This window comes from Canis lupus, chromosome 24 (genome assembly GCF_048164855.1).
Source record: "Canis lupus baileyi chromosome 24, mCanLup2.hap1, whole genome shotgun sequence".
NCBI classification, from domain to species: Eukaryota; Metazoa; Chordata; class Mammalia; order Carnivora; family Canidae; genus Canis; species Canis lupus.
Window position 1 is genome coordinate 51380095 of NC_132861.1, and position 19570 is coordinate 51399664.

Below are 19570 nucleotides of genomic sequence, written 5' to 3' on the forward strand. Positions count from 1 at the left end.
AGACTGCTTAATTTTGCTTTATGCTTTGTATCAATCAATACGTGAACAATTTAAATCAATAAAGCTTTCATATCTAAATATAACCGGGAATCCTGCTCTCTGGAGCTTCTGACAGCTCTGATCAGAGCCAAAGGAAGGTGTGAGAATGTTCTGGAGCAGTCCCAAAGGCAGACACCTAGACCCTACACCTCTGCCCAACGGCACTGGGCCAGGCCCCAGGCACACTAATGGAGATGCGGTGCCACTGGGACACCTAGCATCTGTCCGGGCCAGCCACCACCTCTCCCTCACATGGATGCAGGGCAGACCCGACAGCTAAGGGCCCTTAAAGGCCACGCTGCACTGGGCGGCAGACGGCACTGGTTCCGCAGGAGGCCAGGCCCGCCAGGCAGCCCTCCAGGCCTTAACCAGGTACATGCACTGTGGCTCTGCAAGGGGACGAATGTGTGTGCCCGGGACACCTTTCTGAGGCTCAGAGCCCCACAGACATGGTTTCTAATCAATCCATTTGGCCACTTACTAGGTCTGTTGACCTTAGACCAGTCACTTCCTCCTCCAGGCCTGGGATTTGCAGGGCACCCTGAAGGCTCCACGCAGGCCACATGCTCTGTGCAGTGCCTAACACAAAGCACAACACCAGGGGCGACTCCCGAGGCCATCGAGGCAGACGCAGACCGGAGGCTGCCTCTTAGACTTGACCCAGAGGCCCCATCACAGAAACACTCCACCCCACAGGCTCCCTCAAGGACAAAGAAACTGAATGAGGAAATAACTCTCCAAATCATAGACGGCCCCAAACGTCACCTTGCTCGTAAGTACAAGTCTCCTCCCCTGGCATCAATGGAGACCACACACCATTTGGGCCGCATGCAAATTGAAGCCAAAGACATGACCCCAAACCACCGAGATGAAGAACCCACAGTCTAATCTACACTCAGTGGTCATAAACCAATAGTGGCCACGCGGCGAGCCAGAGCGGTCCCACGATTGCATCTTCTAGAGGAGAGCGGTGCTGGCCGCCAAGAGAAGCGCGGGCCTCGCCTTACCTGGATGGCTTTGGGAGCTCATTGCTAGCAGCGTCTACTCCTTTAAGCGGCTCAAAGCGGCTCACAACTTCCACGTAAACGACAGCTCCAAAGAGCCCCCAAGTTCCACGGACACATACAAGTGCAGCGGCAGGGAGTGTTGGCGCGCAGCCTCGGGAACCCCCAGTCTTGCCGACCACGCGGCGCAGGCCGAGGCATCCAAGAGGCGGGCAGGGCTCCTCCGCGGCTCTCACGAGGTGACCTGCGTGGTGAGAGAAGGAAGAGCGGTGTCAGTGACGGGGGGACGGCTCTCGGGGACAGCGACTCTAACCACAGAAACAACGCGGTCGTGCCCGCTGATCTTATCACGGGTGTGCAAACGGGCCCGTGTGGGATCGGTTCTGCCGACACAAACCACTTGGGGGCTTTGCTAGCAAGCAGGTGTGAAGACACGATACGGAGCCGCGGCTGTCAGCCCGCCCATCCCCGCCCGGCCAAGGCCCAGACGTCCGCACCCCTGTGGCCACGGCCTCCACTCGGCTTCCCCCGCCGCGCCGGGCCCCTGCTCCATGGTTACCGGCCTCCCGGTGTGCTTCCCGTTCCTCACTATAAAAGCATCTGTGCTCATCACCGCTAAGTGTTTCGAGTCCGCCAGGACGCCGTGACCGGGGCCAACGCTCAGTCCCGTTCGGACCTGTGTCCGTGCTGTTTCTCTTTGCCTTTCCCACACGAAGCACCAGCTCTACAGCCGTGTACCCCGTTCTCTGGGCAGGTGCTAGAGCCAGGAATGTTCCGATGTCACCGGCAACTCACGGTACCACCACGTCCAAGGCTGCTTCCTATTCCACGTGCGGCAGAGGCTGCCCGCCTGCCTCCCCCCTCCCAGGGGCTGCCTCCCCACCTCAGGTGGCACCGTCCTCAGAACTGGGGCACAGAGGATGCAAGCCAAGCTCATCAAATCCTCTCCCCGAGACCGCCGTCTGCTGTAGAACACGGCCGCCCAGAGACATGTACGAGAACCCCTAACCGGCTCGTGTCGGCCCGTGTGTCTATGGAGGCGTCATGGATGAGCTCTTACACACTCGCCCGTGACTCCACCATCACAAAGTAGAAACAAACCAAGAACGCTGTAACGATGGAAAATCTACTGACCCTGACCCCCTACCCCTCCCCGCTGAGGCCTCTGTCATGATGTGATAGATTCCTGGTCTTCATTAAATCATTCAAGGATCCTTCCTTTGCCTGTTGCTGAAACTCAGAGAACCCTAACCAGTGCGCCAGGAGAAGGACTGCCCTGCAGACTAGCCATCTCAGTGGTTTCCATGACACGTCATCCGTAACGCCATGAGCGATGTCCTCACAACTGTTGTCCTGCATCTGGTTGTTTCCTCGGGAAACACAGTGACATTTTATCTCACGTTCGAACTTTTCACTCTATCTCTTGAGCAGAAAGATAGACCATTGTCTTGAAGACAAGGTAAGCTGTTCCTTTTGCAAATGGCAGATGGCTCCTGTGGGTCACAGCTTGGCTGGGTATAAAAGTCTGAGGACACAAGCAACTTCTCCCTGGAAACCTTCAGACCCGGCCCCGCCCTCGGCACGGCACGAAACCCCACGTCCAGCTTGAGGACATCTCTTGCCTAGCTGACCCCGGGGGACTGAGCTTGGATGCTGCTGCTGCTGCCATCTTCTTCAGTCTGGATTCTACGAGAATCTTCCTCTTTCCTCTTGAAATTCATAAATGTTGCCAGAGGGTACAAGAGCCCATTCTCATTTATTTTGCTCCAAACATGAATCTTTCAACACATACAGGTCTCTTTTCTGCTCCAGAGAATGCTCTTCAACAGGGCTGGGATTACTATTATGGGGAAACTTGTTCTGGCTTCCTCGGTGACCCGCCCTGATCTGGCTGGCATCCCCCCTCATCTCTGCCTCTCCTGCCACTGGCCCATTGCTGTTTACCTGGCATTCCTGGGCATCTTCTCAACTATGTTCCCCGCAGCACGGCTGCTATTTTCCACGGCATCAGTTTGATTCCTTACGGCCGCTACTACCGACTTGAACTAAACCCCAGACTCCCCGTTTACAACCATTTCCCTGCACAAGCCATTCCTTTCTCTCCTCCGCTCACACACCCCCTCTGCCTCGCCCGTCCATAGAGCCATGGCTTCTCACCACCAGAGTCTTTTGAAATTTCTGTTTTCTGATTCTGACTGTGAACTGCTTTCAGAGGCGTACTCGTCTTCTGCATTTCCAGGTATTTCCTTTTTCACCACATTCTGGGAGACCCCATGTGGGGATTTTCTGTTCATTCATCCTCAAATAAGAATAGCTCCAGACAAGACTTGAGTTTTGCCAAAAGGCCACGTGTACTTGCTCCTACCCCATCCCGTGTCCACTGTAACGCTGGCCAAAATCTGCTTCTCAGAGCTACACCTCTGGCAGCTGAAATGCGCAGTCCCCAGCCCAGTGCCCAGCAGGCTCCAACCCAGTGCCTCTTGCCAGACTGAGATGGACTCTCTTCCCAACAGCGGATTAAACACAAAACAGAAATTTCTGCTAGGCTACAACGTACATGTTGTGGATGATCCTCGCCCTCTGCAAAACTCTACTAAAAATACCACGGCTTATGAAAAAAAATAAACAATGAGGTTGGAGTGGACCATTCGAAACTGCAATTTAATAACCAGGACACCACAGAAATCAATAACAACACTAATAAAAACATGACCATAGTGTTTGTAAAAAGACATGTAAAATTCCTAATAAATAGAAAGTCCTGCAAATGTAGAATTTTACTGTGGCAACAGTTTTATGAGGGAGAATAAAAGGAAGAATTGAAGCCTCTGAGTTATGGAATCGGGGACAAAACGTTACGATGGAGAAAAACCGTGCGGCAGAGCACGTGGCCAAAAGGGGCAGGCAGGAGGCAGAGCTGGGGTGGGAACACACGCACACACAAGCAGCAGGACACTCCTCGTGGATTACCACGCTCAGCGGGACAGTCCTTCGAGTTCAAATCCTGTTCCCTGATAATAGAAATCATCCACGTATAGCAAAAAATCAGGTATGACCCAGCTCAACTTCCGCCCTGCAGACACCCTTTCCCATAAACCGGCAGCACACGAGCCGCTCCGTGTTATGAAAGCAGGCTTTGTTACAGGACAGACTGTATGAAGTGGACTCATTTCCGAGGGCTGCCATAACACCACACCACAGACCAGGTGGCTTAAAACAACAGGAATTTTATTGTTCACAGTTCTGGAGGAGGAAAGTTTCGCTAAGTCTGCAATCAAGGTATCGGCAAGGACATCCGCCCCCTGAAAACCGTAGGGAAATCCTTCCTGCCTCTTCCCAGCTTCTGGTGGTTGCTGGCAATCTCTGACACTCCTTGGCGCGCTGCCTTCACCACCACATGGCTTCTCCCCGTGTCCCTGCCTTCACACGGCCATGTTCTTCTAAGAACACCAGTCGTATTGGATGAGGGGTTCAACCCACCCAGTATGACGTCATCTTAACTAATAACGACAGCTGCAAGAACCCCACGTCCAAAGAAGGTCACATTCCGAGGTCCTGGGGGCCAGGCCTGCAGTGTATCTTCTTGGGGAGGGAGAACACGAAGGCACGATTCCACCCCTCCCGCCCGGTGTGCTCTGCACCGTGGACTCTTCCTGGCTGCTCCTGTAGCCGCCTCCCCCACTGCCTCCTCGTTTTACAGCCCTCTCATCAGGCCCAGACCACGTTCTACGCAGACCAACTCTTTCTGGAGCCTATCAGTATCAATGAGGAACACACCTCTCCTCAGTATCAATGAGGAACACACCACACCTCTGTGAGGAGCACAGAGCCACGGGGCTTGCCGGGCAGCTCCATGTGGCACAGGGACAGGTGCTCAGTGTCCTGCTGGGTTCACAGGGTGACTCTGTAAATCCCAGGAGACGGTGGGGAAGGAGGGTTCCCTTTGTGCTCTCAGGTGAGCCACCGACTGCATCACTCAGCCTGGGTTCTCCAGCTTCAGGCACGCTGAGGCTATCAGAAGAGGCTGCACCCTGGGTCATTAAGTGAAACCAAAGAGGCCTCACCAGAAACGTCCAGCCAGCTCTTTGCGGGAGAGCAGAATGGCTAAGAGCACAGGGATGAAAACCAAAACTGCCCCAGGCCCGGGGTCTGAACCTCACATCACTATTTTAGCACAGGACCTCGAGCGAGGTACTTGACCTCCCCGTGTCCCATGTGCTGACCCACGGGAAGGGGAAGGCAGATGGGCAAACAGCAGCATCCTCGAAGCAGGACTGGACATGGCTTGGAGAGAGGACGTCATGCACTCTAAATTGTACAACACATCTTCCGCAAGCACTACGGATCCACTACAGGCTGCCTACAAGGAATCCACTTTAACTGTAAAAATACTAATAGGTTAAAGTTAAAAGATGGAAAAAGATAAATCATGGAAATACTACTCAAAAGCAAGCTGTGACAGCTACAGTAGTATCAGACAAAGTAGATTCTAAAGAAGGACCATCATCGGGGTTTTCACCCCAACAGAGAGGACGTAACCACAACATTCATGCACCAGTAGCAGAGCTCCATACACGAAGCAAAAATTAATAAAAAGGTAAGAAGAAATGGACAAATCTATTATAGTTGGAAATTTCGACTCTGCTCTCAGTAACCGTGAGAACAAATAGACGGGAAATCACTAAGAAGAGAGAAGACGAGACCGCAACAGTGTTGACCCAACACCATCAACAACACAACACTCATCTCGTTCCTCACGTGGTTTTTTTTTTCCCTCACGTGGTTTTTTAAAAGTGAACACAGAAAACCTGCTGAGACAGACCAAAGAAATAAAATCTTAAAAAAAAAAAAATGAAAACAAAAAAATCAAACCATGTTCTCTGAGTAAATTGAAATTAGATGTCGAAAACAGAAAGATAGCTGGGAACTCCAAACAACTGGAAACCAAATAATAGACTTCATGGTCAGAGAGGAAATCGGAAGCATCCCTGCCCTATGAAAACCTGCAGTACTTAGCAGGAGGTCTGTAGCATCAAATCCCCGCATTATAAAGGGAGGTGTCAACTCCAGCACCTCAGGTTTCACCTTAAGAAACTATATAAACAAGAATAAATCACAACCAAATAAGCAAAAAAAAATAACAGCAGAAACCAGTGAAATAGGGAAAAAAAACAATGATCTAAAAATCATTGCTTAAAACCAAAAATTGATTCTCCGAGATCATAAAATCGACAAACCTCAAGCTGAACTGACAGAAAAAGTAAAGAGAGAAAGAAAACACAAGTTACTAATATCAAAAAAAGCGAGAGGGGATTAACCACGGGCCAAACAGATACTAAGGGGACACTAAGAGCATATGGGAAACGGCCTCGTGCCAGCAAGTGTGACGGTGTTGATGAAATACACGAAGCCCGTAAGGGACCCGAGGGGGGCTCCCGAGGAGCAGAGGGCCCCGAAGAGGGCACCCGCACGGCCGCGGAGCCCTGGGGGAGCCCCGGAGGCGGAGCTGGGCCTCCCGGCAGGCGCAGGCAGGGCGCGCAGAGGGGACGGGCGCAGGCAGGACGGCAGCGCCGGGAGGACCCCGTCTGAGGCCCCAGCCCAGTCCCGGGGCGCCCGGCTGCTGGGTGGGACACGGCGACACGGGGACTCCAGGGCCCGGGAAGGGCAGGCGGGCGGCCCGAGAGCCGGGGAGAGCCGGAGGGACGCAGCTGCGCCTTGTCGCGGGCTCACGCTGCCGACGTGTCCCCGCAGCCCCGCCACCCCGGGCCGCTGTAAGCCCGCGACAGCCGCAGCGGCCCGGCCCATGGCGGCCGTGCGACCCAGCGTGCCCCAGCCGTCCTCGGGCCGCGCCAGGAGCCACCTCGAAAGGGCTGAGGCCCCGCCAGGGGCAGGCGCGCTCCGCCCTCAGAGGCCCCGGAGACGTCCAGGGCGCGTGTGAGCCCCAGAGCCCCGGGGCGGGCACCCGAGGGCGGGCGCGGCCAGGCGGGCGGGAGGCGGGCATCGCGCCACCAGGGCCACCCAGCCCGGGGAGCCTCAGCGGGGACGCCAGGCGAGACCAAGGGGTTAAGGGGCGGCCGCCCCACCCACGGTGAGCGCAGCCCTGCGGGCGAGGCCGTGGCCGGTGCAGCCCTCGCGCCTCGCCCTCCGCGCGGGCATCTCCTCAGGCGGCGCCTCCTGCACGAGCCAACGCAACACGCACAACACACGGCAACACACCAGGAATTTACGGTTTAAATGAAATAAAATCCAAGCCCAATACAGCTCCTTTTGTCTCGAGGTAAACGTCTCACGACACTTCACTCCCCAACAGATTATTGCTTTTCTAAGAAAACCACGTAGCACCTGGTACCGAGACCTCAACAGTAACGGGGGCCCGAGGTTTCTGGAAGCTACTCACGACGGGCAGCGCCAGCCGGAATGCGCCGTCTCTGGCTGGAGTATACACTCCTGATAAAATTAAACAAACGCTGAACGCATCATGACCTGAGACACCGCTGCTTTTACGACTGCGTTCTTCCCGGATTTATGACCTGAATTAAAAGACCACATTTGGAAGGGTGAGCAGGAGAAGAATCTGGAATTCTGACTCACGGCACCTTTAGGGAGACAGGCACGGGCGCTCTCCGTGCTGGGCAGTCTCTGACACAGAGCACGTATTTATATAAAGACATCTCTCGCTTTATTTTTATTTCTGCCCCATACAGAATAAATGAAAGTAAGTGCGTCACTACGGCTTAATTGTGTGCTAATATTTCCTTCAACCAAATGTCTGGCTCTAGGATTACCTATAGTTCGCTCCTGCAGCTGCCCTTAAAATGTTTCGTTGACCTAATTTCACAGAATGAGCCATAAACCTTCCAAAGAGTAAAAGTCTTAGAAACTATAAATTCTTAAGGGAACATTCTTTTAAAAATCGTATTAAGTGACCACAAAGAAATGTGGCAGGGCAGAGAGGACACGTCTCCTCGCTCGCCACAATCCCCTGCACCCCGTCACACGGGCAAACGATGACCACGGCTCAAAGTCCGAGCTCCTCCCCGCCACGGCCTCAGCCTGCCCGGCTGGTGGGAGAAGAGCAAGCTGTTCGCCAGAGCCAAGCCAGCGCCAGGAGCCACAGGAGCGCAGCAGCCGACGGCACCCCGGCGCAGGACGGGCACCGCAGACCGTCAGCTGCAGGCGACAGGGAGCCGGGGCTCGGGTCCGGAACGAAGCCAAGACACCCCTCTCACCACGTCCACTCAACGCCATACCGGAGACGTTAGCCAGGACAGCACGGCGAGAAGTGGCGAAGGGCAGGAGGACCAGAAAGGACAAAGATCCTGCCTTATTTACGGACAGTATCCTGCGTACACACAAAACCCCAAACGGTGCGCCAGTCACTATCAACATCCCTATGTGAACTTATTTGACAAGATCCCTGGGTACAAGGTCGATGTACAAAAATCTACTGTTTTTTAACATACATGCTAAAAAAGGGGGGGGGGGAGAAGCAGCTTTGAAAAAAGATGCCATTTACAGCAGCATCCAGGCAAGAATCCAGGCCTAGATGGGCCCAAGGACTCGTGAGAACGTTGACTGTGAAGGGAGGATGCAAGATCTACACGGACGGGAGCGCACACCAGGTGCCCAGACTAAGCGGTCCTCGGTTCAGTCTCGGCCACGATCCCACCAGAATCGGCCTGAAAACTGACAAGTGTATCTTAAACTGCACATCGAGGAACGAATGACCTGGAACGGCAACCTTGAGGAAAAACAGACACGGAACACTCCCACTACTCAATACCAAGATTTGTTATAAACCTACGTAATTAAGAGGCTGGTGTAAGAATGGGCAAAATAAGGAACAAGACCTTCTAGAATGAGACCAACACAAATATAGTAACATGAGTGCGATCCACGGGGAAAGGGGGCCTTTCAGGGACCAGTACTTGGGCTACTGGAACCTACACAGAAACGGAAAGGAGCCAGGACCCGGGCAGCACCTCGCTACGGAAATTAGCAGGAGATCCGAGCACAGACTCAAGGCCGGACAAGGAGGATGAGCCTAAAAGGCAACAGAGAAAAATATCTGCAGGGAGACAAAGAGGTATCAAATCGATTTAAAAACATTTTTTTAAAGACTGACAACAAAGGAAAGAAAAGGATACATTTTACTGCACCAAAATTAAGAATGTCCATGTATCCAAAGACCAGCGGAGGAGGGAAAAGGCGCCCAGAAAGCAGAAGAGACTCTGCCCAACACACCCCCAACGTAGGGCTGGCATCCACAATATAGAAATAATTTGTATAAATCGTTAAGAGAAAGGCAGACAACCCAAATAAAAAACGGGCAAGAGACGTGAACAGATACTTCTACCAAAGAGGATTCCAAGCGGCCAATCCCCCCATGAGGAAGCGCTCGCTCGGCATCTATAATCGCAGGCAAATAAATGCACATTAAAACCACAAGGGCACACTAGCAGAGCCAAGCGGTGACAAGGATGCGAAAGGACGGGAACTCTCGCACTCGGCCACGAGGGTGTGGATTCCAGGGTGGACCACCGTGGGAATACGGACCGGGCATTCGCCAACCTGTTCCCCAGCAAAGCCACTCCTGGGTATGCACACAACAGAAATGCACACGGCGACGACACAGCAGCCTTATCTGGATAGCCGGAGCCTGGAAACCTCCCAAATGTCCATCGACAGCAGAGTGGATAAATAAATCTTGGCAGAGCCCTATCGCGGAACAGTTAGACCAGGGCAAACAAACTATACCTGCTCGCACAGCACGGTCGTATCCCACAATCGACGCCGGGCAAAGAGCGGCCACACCGGGGACACACCGTGTGCTCCGTGCGTATACGCTGCGGAAGCAGGTGGAACTACTCTGTGCTGCTGGGAGACACGACACCTGCCCCCGGGAGGAAGTGGAAGGAGAAAAAAGGGTTTGCGGGGTGTTGGTCACGTTCCGTTTCCTGATCCAAGTGAAGATCAGCGAGAAAGTTGACGCTGGAAATTCACCCCCTTGAACCCTTCCGGCCTGGAGACAGAAGGAGAACCAGCTACTCAAAGACCATCTTGATTCAAAGAAAGATCCAAAATAATACCTACCTGGTGGGTCCATTCCACTTACACTATCGTACCTACATCTCCCAGCCAGCGGATAATTATTTTACGGTTCTTGCTACTATACTCTTACAATCAGCACATAGACAGCAAGTATTCGCCAAATTACCCCTCCTGAGACAATTACACCTCTCAGAAATAGGACAGCACCTCAACCTGAGTCCATGAGGACACAAACATGGGATGGGCAATTCAAACTGACGGAATATATGGAAGTCCCAACGAGGCCCCAGGTCAAGGTATCGGACAGAAAAAAATACCATGAAATGATTTTTTATTTAAATATTTCGAATTAAACACATCATGTGAGCATAATTAAAATGAATTTAAAATTTAATAAATTTTAATCAAAAAACAAACTCTTGATGGAGTCATTTTCCTAAGTCTTATTTATATGGTGAGTTTTATTAACAAGGATTATCTTCTTCAGTACATATCCTTAATGAAATATGGGCTGTAAAGTCGAGCAATTATGTCCTATAAGAGCGTCATTTTTTGATAGATGGTCACGCAGCAGAAGACTAAAGATTCTTTTCCCACAATTTGTTGGGACAGATTTATTTTTTAGATTCAGAACAGGCTCTACACTTGAAAGTAATAAAACACTATTTCAGTGTATTCTAACAGGAGTAGCATATGAAGCATCTCATGAAATCTGAGTAATGCAGGCTCCACTGAGCACAGCCCAGATCCCTCCACCTGCTCAGGAGGGCCCACAGGCAGACGGCGGAAGGGTAAAGGGATAAAGACACCCGCACAGCCAGGTGCTCTCACCCACACACTGAGGCACACAAGCACACACTCACACACACACACCAACACACCTGCACTCACAAGCATGCGCTTGGGCACATAAGCACACAGGTATAAGCACAGGCTCATGCACACAAACACACACGCACACACAAGCACACATGCATGCACACAGATGCATGCACATACACTTGCACACAAGCACACAGATGCATGCATGCAAACACACGCTTGCACACATAGCACAGATGCAAGCACAGACACATCCACACATACACTTGCACACATGACGCATGTATGCACACAGACGCATGCACACACACACTTGCACGCAGCACACCTGCATGCACACAGATGCATGCACACACACTTGCACACAGCACACCTGCATGCACACAGATGCATACACACACACTTGCACGCAGCACACCTGCATGCACACAGATGCATGCACACACACTTGTATACAAGCACACATGTATGCACAGACGCATGCACACACACTTGCACACAGCACACATGCATGCACACAGATGCATGCACACACACACTTGCACACAGAAGCACATATAGAACAACAACCTGTCAGGAACAGCCTAACATTGATTCTATCTAAAAAAAAAAAAAAACAACCAGCCTCCCAGCCCTCTGGATCCTTTTTTGAGGTGACTACGTCTATTTACTGATAAATAACCATATCTTAGTTTTAACATGTATAAACTTCTTGACAAAATAAACTCGTTAGACTAAGAGTTCAAATGGATAAAGCATCCAGATAAAACAATACACTTGTTTCCCTTATCTGCTAAATAAAATAATTTTAGAAAAAAAGATTCTGAAAGGCAGGCAGGGAGCCCCAAGTAAAACTCGACAGATCATTTGGCATCAAAGGGCTGTGAGCGCACACACGGGACGGCTCTGGCCAGGGGCATCCCAGGCAGAGGGTTGCAATCCCCTGAAGGAACACAGGACTCGGAGGGGGGGACACAGGTCGCCCCGGGGCAGGCGACACGCAGCCCCGTAAACCTTCCACAGCTCCCACCACAAACGCAAGTACCCAGCACTTCAGCAGCGAGAAGCCAGGAACCTGCCCTCACTGACGGTCACATGAGAATGAGAAATAGCTCGGTGACCATGGACTCCGTGAGCCAAGTGACTGGTCAACTCCCATTAATAAAGGTTAAACCTCTTCCTTGCCCTGCTCTCAACCACAAGGAAAGCACTGTTTCCAAAAGTGGTTGTCAAAGAGTGGAACCAGGTCCCTGGGGGTCCCCAGGACCTGCACAGGGGGTCCGAGGGGCCCAAGCTGTTTTCACAGTAACACTGAGATGCTGTTTGCCTTTCTCACTCTCGTTCCCTCACAGGCGTACGGCGGAGTCTTCCAGAAATCACAACAGATTAAATGTTAGAGGCGGATATGAGAATCCAGCTGTCCTCTACCAAGCCAGACATTACAGAAACGGGCAAAAATGCTAAATGATGCCTCTCTTCTCACTACATTCTTCGTTTAACATAATAAACATTTTTCATAAAAAAAAAAAACATTGTCGTATTACTATGTAATGGATTTAGTTTTAAATGGATATTTAGTTTCTAATGTAGTAAGTATCCGTAGACATAAGCCATTTAAGCAACAGCTCTCTGGGGTCCCCACTCGTTTGCAAGAATGTAGAGAGATGGGAGACCAGAGTTTGAGAGCCGCTGCCACGCAGATGTATCCCCAACGTTCCCCTTAGGACAGACAGAGTCCGTGCGTCTGGGTGTAGATGCGAGAGACAGGGCCTGGGAGAGGTGAAGGCGCTCGGCTGGGAGGAATTCGGGGAACAGTGATAGAGGGCATGGAGGGCATCGTGGACGGACGGCCCAGGGCAGAAGCCAGCCCCCATGGGTGCTCCCCCTCCGCTCCATGGACATGGTCCCCACAGAGCAGACTGGCCTGCTTGCCGGGTCCGCACAGGCTCGGGCAGAGAGTGGGGTCCCCCAGATGAGAGCAGGGGAAGGGGCAGGGCCACTGGCGCCTGAGCAAAGAGGGACGCAGTCCCCCCACCTGTCCCCAAAAGGCTGGCCTCTCCTTTACTACCTCTCACTACCTCGTGGTGCACATTCCTCCCGACTCGGGACTGTGAACAGGTCCCCATGAGGCCGGAGACCAGGTCCGGGGCAGGCAGCACTTCCTGTTTCCACAGATGGGGCATCTGCACCTGGAGCGGGCCTTCCCAGACCCCAATTTCTCTGAACTCCAGGCAACTGAACCCACTGAGTCAGGCATGACTGTCAGAAAGGGGAGGGGGTCCAGTCGCCCTGGATGTTCCCCCAACGCCACCCCAACCCCCGGGGTCAGCACCGCCGGCCGACCTATCGACCACCCAGAAGCCGTGGATCACCCGGGCACCCGGGCACCCGCACCGGTGCATCCCTGGGCGGCACCAGGAGCCCGGGCCGGAGGTAGAGGGAAGCAGGAGCCCCGTGGATGCTGCAGCCCCGGCAAGCTCCGGGCTCAACTCCGGTCTAGACCCACGTGTACTGGCGCCGATCCCAGAACGTGCAGGTCAGAGCCGGAGGAAGAGCACAGCCAGGCGGGGCGGCAGGCGGTGGCCGCGGGGGCATCTCCGGCCAGCTTCGTCCCCAGAACGTGACTGTCGGCACAAAGAGGGGGCTGCCGAGGCCCACTTCCCAAACTGACTTCTCGTCGAAGCTGTTGACAGGGAGTATTTTTGTTATAAAGAGAAAAACAGAGCTATTTTTATTTTAAAAGTACAGGAAAAGTGCTGCAGACAATCAAGACCCGGAACAACAGCCAACCTCCGCCCTGCTCCGGGCGTCCCCCGTCCGGGCCCGCGCTCGGGAGAGCACCTGCCCCTCCCCTGTGGGCCCGTGGCTGCTTCCACGGAACACGCAGGGGGCCACGGTCACCCTCGGATAGAAAATCACCCAAGAGACGAACCGGAAAGAAGGCATCACGGTGGAGAGAGGGCACGAGCGCTCAGAGTGCCATCCGTGTCCCCGCGAGGACTTCCCCCGGGGACAGAGAGCCCCACGCTGCCACAGCAGCAAGGCCTGGGGCGCTGGGCTCCTAGGACCACCCCCTCCTGTGTCTCATTGAGGGTCAAGGGAGAAAATAGGTATAAACCCCAAGTGCGGGGACGGGGGAGGCTTCGGCATGTGCTCGCTCCACAAGCACCTGTGCGTGGATGAGAGTGAGCGGCGGACTTCCACACCTGGCTTCCAAATCCTGAAGGAAAACCACTCTGAGGCAAGAATTCTGTACCAAACCGAGGTATGGATGAAGTCAGGGGACGAGTCCCTAAGGATGGCGGGAGGAAGGGGCGAGGGCCCAGACATGAAGTCGGTAAGTGGGCGGTGTCTGCGGGAACCCGAGGGGACACAGCTGAAGATGCGGGACCAGAGCCAAGAGAGCACCAAGAGCTACACCCCGACTGGTGGGTCCCTGCGGGCAGTAAGGGCACCTTGGAGAGCTGAGGATCAGCCGAGGACGTGCAGGTGTGAGCAACACCAGTGTGGCAGAGCGGCCAGCCCACGGCGAGGACAGAGCAGCCAAGCAGGAGGTGGCCAGGGAGGCTGGGGGCACGGGGAAGCAGGCCGCGGTGGGCAGGGCACAAGGGACAGGAAGGCCGGGATGGCGGGTGCAGACCACTCACCACTTGTCCTAATGGCCGGGCCTGGGCATCCCGTGGCCCACGGTGAGCCACATGCCACTGCCTGGGGGACAGACGGGAGAGCTGCCTCCGGACCAGACGGAGCACCTGACCTCACCGCCTCGCACAGCGTGGTGCGCTCCACACACCGCCTCACCTCCCATCAACAGCACCCGGCAGGGCACTCTACAGCCTAACCCACCCTCGGGTGCTCCCAGACGCTCCACTCGTGTCAACACAAGGATCCACACGGCAGGACCAAGGAGGAGTGTCATCTGGAAGATTACATGGGGGCGGGCGCTGTGCACTGGCCCCAAGCACTGTCAGGCGTTCTGCGCCAGCGCTTCCCCGGTGACATCCAGGAGGCCAGAGGGATGTGAGGCTCCACCTCTCCCAGGTACTACCCACCTGGACTGTGGGCACGCTTGTCCAGCCCAGACCCAGCCCCGACCCTTGTGGACAAAGTGTCAGAAAAGACGATGTGCGCCTGGTGGTCGCCCTCACGCGAATGGAGGTGTTACCACGGCACGGTCCTCTTCACAGCGGGGACCCCGCCTCGACTCCCACTGTGCTGCCCCAAAGCTTCGGCATATACTTCAATTTAGGCCCTTCAATGGCCCTAAAACAGGTAGGCAAATTCTGGGCAACAGTACTCCACCCGCAGCCCCTAAGGAACTGTCTGGTCCTAAACCCCTTGGCAGGCCCTCTAGACAGCACCCTGGCCCATCACCATGCCACGAGACAGGAGGGGTGCTCTGGTGACAGCCCGGGCCTAGACATGTGGTGCATCGGCCACTCTCCTGTGCAGACACCTGCCACACCTCGGACCTGCCACCAGAAGCCACTGCACCCGACGGACCAGGAGAAGAGGACCCATCAGCCACGGACCAGAGAGCAGGTGCTACTGGTCTGCCGTCCACCTCTGACGCTTGTTGGCCCCACCAAGCGTCCCTGGATACAGCCCGGGTGACCACATGTGGATGACAGTTAAAAAAACAGCAGGGGCTGGGGTGGGGGGCACTGGCGGTGTTGGTCAAAGGCACAAGCTCCCCGTTATGGGACGGACAAGCTCTGAGGACCTGACGCTCGGCACAGGGATGGTGCGTAGTAACCCTGTGCTGTGCCCTGGAAATTGCTGAGAGCAGGTCCTAAGTGCTGGTGGCGGCAGGGGTGTCTGCAGGGGCCAAGCTCACCGCGGGAGTCTCACAACCTGTGTCACACCAGCACGCTGCACGCTTTGAATACATACGACCCTATCTGTCGGTGGTGCCTCCATAAAGCTGGGAGCCCCAGCAGAGAGCAAAGGGGTATACGCTGCTGCCACAAACCGTGACGGTGCAGACATGGGCTGGCTGGGGGGAACCCCGGGGAACCGCATCCACGAGCAAGCCCAAGGCGGAATGTGCCCGGCAGGACAAAGCACGGCTGCACCGTGCTGACAATCAGAAAGCGCCAGCGCCTCGTGGACCAGTGGCCTTACAGAGAAGGCGAGGTACTCCCAGTCAGCTAGCTCCTCTGGGACAGCCCTAAACAGCCAGGCTTGGCCACCAGACCGGACCCTATTCCCACGAGCACTCACAAGGCCAAGGGACGTGCCCGGCCTGCAGAGCTGCAGCCTGCGGCGCCACCTCCTAAGGACAGCCTGGGCCACACTGCGTCGGGGCCACTCAACCACAGCCGAGGTGACGGCAGCCTCGGCTGCTAGGATCCTTCTTCCAAGTGTGCCTTATCCCCCCGCCTCTGGTCTCGCCTCTGAAAGCAGTCGCCTTTGGCACAGACTGTGCCAGCCCAGGAAAACGTCACCAGACAGCTCTGCTTTGCCTGCATCTGTCCCGTCGACACAGGTTAATGCACCGGCTAATTGCAGGGCTGTGTTCACGTGCCAGTGCCAGAGGACTAGCCCCACAGGCCCCGACGCCCCGACCACTGGGGCAAACAGGGCTTGGCCCGGCCGGGAAGGAGGCACCCCTGCAAGTCCTGGGGCCCACTGCAGGTGCGGGAGCCCCGAGAGATGCAAGCAGGCCACATCCAGGGAAAAACAGAAAAAAATGTGGTGGCATCGGATATATTGGCAATTATCAATAGACAAGTCCTCAAACACTTTGCACCTCAGCAGGTCCCCACGCAGTCCCAGACCGGCCCACCCAGACCCCAGGCTGTCTCCATGCAGTCCCTATACCTCAGTGTCAGCCCATCCCTGCACCCCTCTGCATCCCCAGTGCCCTGAGCCCTGCGGCCCCCGGGAGACAGCCTGAGCCAGCCGAGCGCCCACCAGCTGTCAGGCCACCCTGACTCTGCTCAGCTTCTTCTCCGTCCACGACACTTTCCTGCCTTCACCCAGGCCCCCAGGCCTGGCCGTGAGTCCACGCGGCCGTGCTGAGCTCCCAGCTGGGTGTCGCCTTCCCTGGGGCTCCCCTCCACTGCAGGGCCACCCAGTCGCCCCTTGCACTGCAGATGGCGGGTCCCTCTGCGCCTCTGACCTCTGACACAGTGCTGCCTCGGCGTAGGTCTCAAGGGAGGAGGGAGGGCAGGATCATGCCCATGAGCAAAGTTCAGCAGCTGAACCAAGGCGTTGAGCGTTGAGGGGCGGGGGGTGGGGGGACTCAGCTAAGCCCTGTCCTGGGCCTGCCTGCCATGGGAGACGAGTTCAGACCAAAGGCTCCCGTCTGGCAGGTGCCAGGGAGGCCAGCTATGAAACAGGAGAGGCACGTGGGGTCGGCGAGGCGGGACAGGCCAAATGTACAGCCCACGAGCCACGTCATTTAGGGAAAGGGAATGACACGGTCAGGCTTGGGGACACGGAGCACAGGAAAGGGACGGAATGGGCTGCAGAAGGCCAGACCTCTGCTGCAACCCGCTCGGTGACATCTCCAGGGGCTCCCTGGAAGTTGGCGTGTGCAGACACACACGCGTGTGTCCGCTTGATGTGCTATGTAACGTCACGGTATCACGCAGTACGCGGTGGGTTATGTCTACTTACTACCTGCGGTGTGATATTAACACACGGCACCTGCACGTGCACACGTATTTTATTAATCTGCATACACGTCTAATTACCGTATACACAAATCTCTGCCTCTTCCCATCTTTCCCGTCACAGTTGGTAAATGCAGAACAGTAAGAGCCACCGATCTTCAAAGAATCCAACAGAATTTATGTCTAATGGGTACAGAGATTAGGTTTTACAAGACGGAGAAGTCCTGGAGTCGGGTTATGCGACCTCGTGTACACACTCAGCACCACTGAGCTATGCACCCAGAACGGCTACGACGGCAAATTTTACGTGATGCGCTGCTTACCACGATTAAAAATGAAGGGTTTTTTATGAAAGCTAGACCTACATACACACAAACTCAGCGAGCGGCCCCGACAGTGTATTACGCGGCCTATTTCCCTTCCTCGTCCTCAACTTCACAGAAGCAGATGCGGAGGGAGTGTCGCTGTCCCCCTGGCCCCGCAACCTGTCCGAGAAACACGGACGTGCATGGGTTACCCTCCCCGGAGCACACAGGGCCCTGACTGTGGAACGGCGGCCCCGGGTGGGCAGCGCCTCCAGGTCACCAGTGTCTGGTCACCTAAGACAATGACTGGAAGGGGCCACACCAAGCCCCCACCCCCCCACCCCCACACACCGGGACAGGTGAAGTGTACTCCAGGTGAGTGAGCTGTCACCAGACACGGGGCTAACACGCTGCACTCTGAGGACAGACACGCTCTCCACTCCAACAAGGTACCACCGGCCAGCGGGGCTGGGGACAGCGGGGCCGGGGACAGTGGGGCCAGGGACTGCAGGGCCAGGGTCAGTGGGGCCAGAGACTGCAGGGCCGGGGTCAGTGGGGCCGGGGCCAGAGGGTCCAGTGACAGTCGGGCCAGGGTCTGCGGGGCCAGGGTCCGCGGGGCCGGGGTCAGCGGGGCCAGGGTCCGCGGGGCCGGGGTCAGCGGGGCCGGGGACTGCGGGGCCGGGGACAGCGGGGCCGGGGACAGCGGGGCCAGGGTCAGCAGGGCTGGGAACAGCAGGGCCGGGGAAAGCATGGCTGGGGTCAACGGGGCAGGGGACTGCAGGGCTGGAGCCAGCAGTGGGCACTTGGTGCTAGCATGTTCTGAACGTGGGGTTTACCGCTCAGCAAGACCCTCTCTTCTGATGCAGTCACCACCACAAAAACATGCCTCTTTGTTGTCTCCGACTACATCTGCATGCAAAACACACTCGAGCCAGGAAAATGTAAGTTCTGGGGAATGGAAACCCATTTTTCAAATGTGAAAGGCAAACGAAAAGAAAGAGAAAGAGAAAACAAGGTACATTTTATTCGCGTGCAGAAAATGTAAACGAAAGCTGATTTCCTTTCTTCACCCTGACCCGGTAAATGACGTAAGGAAACTGTCCCCGGCGGTTTCAGAATTACGATGTGAGTCCTAAGTGCGGTGGGCACCAGCCCATCTCGGTCCAGAGGCGTGTCACTTCCCTCGGTGCTGAAACAACTCAGCTCTGGACGACGAGAGCCCTGGGAGAGGAGCCCTCGAGTGGCCTCCCGCAGGCAGGGCGCTGGCTGACGGGGCGTCACCAGGCCACCACCCGGCTCCCCGTGGCACAGGCTCACGGGCGCGGCAGCTCCCCAGGCAGCGCAGGCCTCCGGGGCGGGCCCGAGTGACGCGAAGCTCACGGGGCCCCGCGGGGCGACAGACTGCGATGTCACCTGAGGTCCCCGGATCTCTGCGCTCCTCGTGGCAATCAGCCGTGGCACAGAATCACACCAACACTAGCTGGTTTCCCAAGCGAGGCAGGGCACGCACCCACGTTAACAGATTAAAATTAGGCACCCTAATTATTAAACTGTCACTGTAAAAGCCGGAAATACCATTTTTTTAAATGAATAGAAGAATTAATGGATTTTTTTTATTTGCCTGCCTTTGTGATACCCAGCCTGTCTCTTCCTATCAAGGCACCCATCAAACATGCTTCTGCCACACATGCACATTAAATCATTAGTACTTTCCCCAGTTACAGCAACC

At 55.3% G+C, this 19570-nt stretch overlaps 1 protein-coding gene across 3 annotated transcripts in view; it reads right to left on the bottom strand.

Annotated features, from left to right (window-relative positions):
- Positions 1–19570, bottom strand: part of HDAC4 (histone deacetylase 4) — a 274710-nt gene that overhangs the window by 241703 nt on the left and 13437 nt on the right. For all 3 annotated transcript variants that reach the window (XM_072796919.1, XM_072796920.1, XM_072796918.1), the window contains exon 2: positions 1047–1287. In XM_072796919.1, coding sequence (XP_072653020.1) covers positions 1047–1068 — 22 coding nt within the window. In that variant the 5' untranslated portion in view covers positions 1069–1287. The remainder of the gene's footprint in view (positions 1–1046; positions 1288–19570) is intronic.